The sequence below is a fragment of the Molothrus ater genome, chromosome 26, assembly GCF_012460135.2.
Source record: "Molothrus ater isolate BHLD 08-10-18 breed brown headed cowbird chromosome 26, BPBGC_Mater_1.1, whole genome shotgun sequence".
NCBI classification, from domain to species: Eukaryota; Metazoa; Chordata; class Aves; order Passeriformes; family Icteridae; genus Molothrus; species Molothrus ater.
Genome location: NC_050503.2, coordinates 949,237 through 954,495, shown reverse-complemented (window position 1 = coordinate 954,495; position 5,259 = coordinate 949,237). Strand labels below are relative to the sequence as shown.

Genomic DNA, 5,259 nt, shown 5'->3' with positions numbered 1-5,259 from the left:
CTGGGATTGGTCTCCATGGCTCCACTTTGCTTCTCCACAGCAAAGGCTGCAACAAGTCCCCAGGGTCCCCACCCCACCTCTGCAGGTACCAGCTTTCTTGGCACAGATCTCACCTGTTTATTGCTCCCAGCTTCCTGCTCCTGTTTGCTTTCCTGCTGCTGGGAAAGGGCACAGCCACCCTCCCTGCCCTGCCCTATGCCCCAGGCATGGCAGGAAGGAGGAAAGGGGGTCCTTGGCCTGGCACAGCCCCTCCTTGGTGTGGGGCAGTTGCCAGGCTATAGCTGCAATGAGGCTGGGGGTGCAGAGCCCCTCAGTCCTGCTGTCCCCACGCAGGTGGGACCCTCATGGGGGGGGAGGGGATCTCTCCAGTGGGGTACAGCCCTGTGCCTACAGACCTGTGCCTTGTCCCAGGCCTGCTGCTGGAAGACTCCCCCTCGGGCTGGTGCTGTGGGGTTGAGCTGCTCCATGGGGCTGAGCAGCAGGAGAGCCAAGATCCCTGACCTTGGCATCTCCCACTGCTGCTGCCCCAGGAGCTGAGCTGCAGGTCTGAGGAAGGGGTGGCCCAGGAAATGGCACAGAGAAAGGAGTTGTCAGTGCCTCCGTTTCCCTATCTTGGTGCTTGGGGGAAGCCCCAGGGCCCCTTAACTGGCCTAGAAAGGGATTAAGCTCCAGGACTTTGGGCTGGTGGATTGTTTTGTGGGGTGCAGGTTCTGCTCTGCCTCCAGCTCTGCTCTCATCCCCAGTTTATGCTCAGAGCCTGTGGGAACCCATTGTCCCCCCTGTGTACCTGTGACCCTACACCTTCCTCTGGCAGCTGAGCCCTGTCCTAGGGAAGGAGCTGGGTAATAGCCAGGGCCTGGCCAGCTGCAGGGCCCTGGGGCTCCCTGGTGCTCCCCCACCTCCCATCATCACCAAGAGCCAGTGCCCCAGGGGGCTGCTCAGGGTCTTCTGCTGCTCCCTGTACCCCTGGGACATCAGCACCTGGAGCTGCCTCCCCACACCAGTCAGAATCAAAGCTCTGGGTCCTGCTTTGTCCTGGTCTGTTCTGGGAAGCAGGGGCTGCATGGGGGACTAGTTCATGCTCATCCTGTGGCATCTGGCCCAGCAAATAATAAGTATTAAAATAATATAGATTTTTACTAATCTTTATTAATAAAATATTCTGTTCTCTGTGCCCGTGCCTTGCCTGGGGCTCGACCCCCTCTCCCTCTGGGCAGAGAGGGCTGGCTGGGGGTTGCTGCTGACTCCAGCCCCCCTTCCCTGCTCTCTGCCCTGCCAGGAGCTCCCTGGGTCTCTTCTGCTGCTGCTCAGGGTGGGCAGACAGGGAGAGATGGAGCCTCTCAGCCCGTGGGTTTCCCAGGCAGCGTGGGGAGCTGGAAGGCACTTGGTGACAGAGCCGCCCTGAGAGGCCAGGGATGGGCTCAGAGCAGCCCCTGAGCCCCGGCTAGAGCGCTGCTGATGGTCCTCACTGGCCTCACGTTCTCTTGTACCTGGGGGAAGGCAGGGTGAGGAGGAGCCTGTGCTGGGGACAGGGCCCCCCATGTCCCCCACTCACTGCGGTGACAGGTTGAGGTGTGGCCCAGCCCCCGCGAAGGACAGCTGCTGCTCCAGCTCTGCGATGCGCAGGCCGATGTACCCCGAGGACAGCAGCAAGGCCACCATGCTGGGGACAGGCCAGCGTCAGCCAGGGGGCACAGGGTGGCACATGGGGCAGGAGCAGTGCTACGGCCAGGCCCCCGTGTGCTCTCCCTGGGGATGGGGGTCTGAGAGGAACTGCGGGGAACACAGCCCTGGCCTGTCCATGGAGAGGCTGTGTCGGTAGGGATGGGGACTGGGGCTGGGAGCAGGTCCTGGGGACTCACAGCAGCAGGTAGATGATGATGATGATGTTGAGAGAGCTCAGCTGGGGGTTTATTCGGGACCAAAGTGCAGTGCCCCAGGCCCAGAGCACGGCGTGGGCTCTCCCTGCCAGGACAAGGCAATGTTAGTGGCACTGAGAGTCCGTGCTCGGCTCTGCCAGGGTGTAAACCCCCAGGATCATCCCCCCATCCCGAGCCCCCTGACCCACCCCAGAGGCCGTGTTTCTCTGCTGAGGGCACCCATCTGGGAACCAGCAGGGCCACCTCACCATCCTCATCCTCTGCCTGCCTTGATCTCGGGTTGGGCTCATCTGCAGGTGACCAGAAGACACTTGATGAATGCCCCAGGGAGGGGTCTGTGTGTCCTGGGGGCACACGGGGCCACAAAGTGCTGATCCTGCACTCCCTGGAGCTGTGGGGATGCTGGTCAGGGGAGCGAGGGCCGCTCAGTCTCCCCCAGACCAGGCGTGTGTGGGGAGGAGCAGAGCCCAGAGCTGCCCGTGGGGCACGGCTGCAGGCGGGGACAGGGGAGGGCACCGGGGCCGCTGCTCACCCAGGGATTCGGGGAGGCTGTTGGGCTCCGGGGTGCTCTGCTCCAGGGGTGGCTGGCTCGAGATCTGGAAGAGGACAAGCCCCAGTCACGATGTGTGTCCCCGAGGCACTTGCCCCACTGGCAGCACCTGATGGGACCTGTGTCACCCACAGGAAGGGAGGGTCCCGGGGTCTGCGCTGCCTCGGGCTGGGGCTTTTCATGTTCCCCCCCCCCACATCTTCCCAGCCACTGCAGCCAGCCCACTCCATCCAGGGGGCTGGGACCACCCCTCCTCCTGTTGTACCCTCCTGCTCCCCGTTTCCTGGCCTTACCTGAGACTTCCCAAGGGTTTCCTCAGCGCTCAATGAGTCTCGAGGGCTCTGGCCGCTGCCCTGGACAAGGAGAGATGAAGGGAGGTGCCCTGCAACGGATGGATGGAGCCCCCCTGCCCATCCAGTCCCCGCGTACCTGCAGGTGTTTGCACACCGACCTCAGGAGCTGGTACGTGTCCTCTCGCTGGCGCAGCGACACAAAGAGGAACTGCCGGGGAGCGAGAAGGGGATTTGTGCCAGAGCTGCCCCCTCAGTCACGGCCCAGAGCCCACGGGGACCGAGACACTCCAGATAGCCCCAGGGGAGGCTGCCCCTACACTGTCCCCGCTCTCACCTTCTCCCCCTTGACCGTGCGGATGCTGATTGCGTTGGGCACCAACAGCGCCGTGTTGGTCTTTTTGAGGGCTGAGATGGAGGCGACAGGGACCACGGCCTGTGCCGGGGGGACAGGCTGTGTCAGCGTGTTCCTGGCTGGCACCTGTGCCCTGCCTGCCCCGCCGGCCCCACGCCCGCTCCAGCCCCACCTTGATGTCCTTGAGCAGGAGGTTGGAGTGGAAGCAGATGTGGCGGGAGGACACGTAGAGGCGGCCGTGGTAGGGCATTTCTCTCTGCCAGGCGCAGGAGAAGCAGCCCAGCAGCACGTCCTGCTCGGCGAGCTCCCCGAAGGCCCGGCGGTAGCTGCTGTTCTGCTTGATCAGCTGCGGGAGGTCGGGGGGTCGGTGCTCGGGGCCGGCCTGGCACCGCGGGCATCCTGCAGCCCCTTGCTCCGTCACCACGCCTGCCACGGAACCGGGACGAGCCCTCCCTCGGTCCCCGCCTCAGGAGAGCGTCCAGCCGAGCTCATGGGGCTGGAGCTGGGGCTGGGTCCTGCTCCTCAGCTCCGGTACCCCAAGACTCACCGAGGGGGATGGAGGTCCCTGACTGCCCGCGGCCGCCTCCTCTGTGTCCTTGCAGGAGGACTCATAGGTCCTGGATCTGGAAGGAGGCATCGGAGGGGGTGACTCGAGGGGCACAAGTGGGAGGTGGGGCTGGGGTGCGGGATGTGACCCCATGAGGGGCAGCACCCACCTGGTGAGCTTGGGCTGCTCCCGCTGGGCACTTCCCTTCTCCTCCACGCTCCGCCACTGCTTCTCCCCCAGCACCTCCCGCCTGCTGCGCCTCAGCTTCCCCGGCATCAGGGATGAGTCCGACAGCCGCGGGAGAGGGGGCGGGTTGTGGGAACAATCTATTCCTGCAGCACGGCAGATCTCAGTGTCACCAACCTGTCACTCCACCGGAGAGGACACAGGGACACGGCTCAGGCCACGCCGGGACCGGGACAGCAGAGCTCAGCCGGTCTCATGACCCCTGTCCCATGGTAGCCTGTCCTGGCTGCGACCCCCGTAGGCAGCGGGGTGACGGGGAAGGGGTGACCCCTGTATCGGCGGGTGGCGGGGAAAGTGATCCCCGCACCGGGGCTGCCGGCGCGGGTCACGGCGCTGGGCGCGGGAGTGCGTGGCCGGTCTGGCTGCAGAGGGGGCGGGAAGGCGACCCCAGACCCACGCGCGGCCCCAGAACCCCGTCCCGGGCCGGCCCCGCGCGGTACCTGCTGGGGACACAGCCGGAGGTTCCTGCTGGGGGACACGTCCCGTTGGAGCTGTCCCGCTCTCACTGCTTCCAGCGCCGTTCCTGCTCCGCTGCCACCTCCTCCTCTTCCTCCTCCTCCCGAGGAAAGACAGCGGGCGGGGCCGCGGCAGGTTCGCAGGGAGCGGCCGGGGCAGCCCCAGCCCGAGACACCTCGGGGCTGCGTGGGGTGAGCCCGGCCCGGCCCCGAGGAATGCGGGACCAGCGAGCCGCCCCCAAACAGCGGCAAACGCCCCCAAGCCCCAGCAGGGCTGAGAACCAGCGCGGCACAGCCCAGTCCCGCGGCACTCTGCGATTTCACAGGGGGCACCCCGCAATCCATGGGCACCCCGCAAACCCGGGACATCCCGCAGTGCCGAGACACCGCACGGCAGCGTCCGCCCGGTGCTCGCTCCCCTCCCTCCTGCCCCAAGGCCGGGCAGCGCTGGGGACACGGCCGCCCCTCGCCCCGGGGGTCTCCGCCGTGGCACCCCCAGAGGGAGGTGGGGAGGGGGCACGGCCGGGCCGGGGGCGCTGGGCAGAGCCGGGACCGCGCCCTCGCCGCAGGCCCTGGGCAGGGGCGAAGGCCACGGAGCCAGCCCGGCTCGGCCCCTGCTCTCTGGACCGCGGCTGATAAGGCCCTTCCCGCGGCGAGGAACCGCCATAAAGCCGGGCCGGCCCGAGGGGCTGCTCCCCGCCCGGCCCGGCTCCCGCCCCATCCCCCGGGATCCCGTTCCATTCCCCCACACCGGCCACACTCGAGGTGTCCCTCTCTGCCCGTGGCCACACCCTGTCACCCGCCCCAGCCCCCTGCAGCCCCCTCACCCCACACTCGTGTCCTCTGTGCACACACGACCCCACAGCCCCCGCGGCAGGGGCTCCGTGCCAGCCCAGCCAGGGGGCACACACGGAGCTGAGGGTGCGGGAACAGGGC

The 5,259-nt window shown here is 66.8% G+C and overlaps 1 protein-coding gene across 1 annotated transcript; it reads right to left on the bottom strand.

Moving 5' to 3' along the window:
* Positions 1–1,129: 1,129 nt before the first annotated feature.
* LOC118697157 (GRAM domain-containing protein 2A-like) lies at positions 1,130–4,692 on the bottom strand. Its single transcript, XM_036399689.1, has 12 exons — positions 4,309–4,692; positions 3,792–3,985; positions 3,623–3,698; positions 3,248–3,421; positions 3,058–3,156; positions 2,860–2,931; positions 2,724–2,783; positions 2,413–2,476; positions 2,069–2,170; positions 1,863–1,965; positions 1,556–1,663; positions 1,130–1,490 (listed from the first exon to the last, which is right to left on the bottom strand). The coding sequence occupies exons 1-12, from the start codon at positions 4,690–4,692 to the stop codon at positions 1,475–1,477; spliced, it is 1,452 nt and encodes a 483-aa protein (XP_036255582.1). The 3' UTR covers positions 1,130–1,474.
* Positions 4,693–5,259: the final 567 nt, after the last annotated feature.

What these genes read in the sequence shown, in the direction of transcription:
- LOC118697157 (XM_036399689.1), bottom strand. Translation starts at nt 4,692, where the DNA reads ATGTCCCGGGTTTGCGGGGTGCCCATGGATTGCGGGGTGCCCCCTGTG. An exon ending in CAGCCTCCCCGAATCCCTGG is followed by an intron (nt 2,171 to 2,412) that starts GTGAGCAGCGGC and finishes GGTCACCTGCAG; the next exon opens with ATGAGCCCAACCCGAGATCA. An exon ending in AGAGAAACACGGCCTCTGGG is followed by an intron (nt 1,966 to 2,068) that starts GTGGGTCAGGGG and finishes TTGTCCTGGCAG; the next exon opens with GGAGAGCCCACGCCGTGCTC.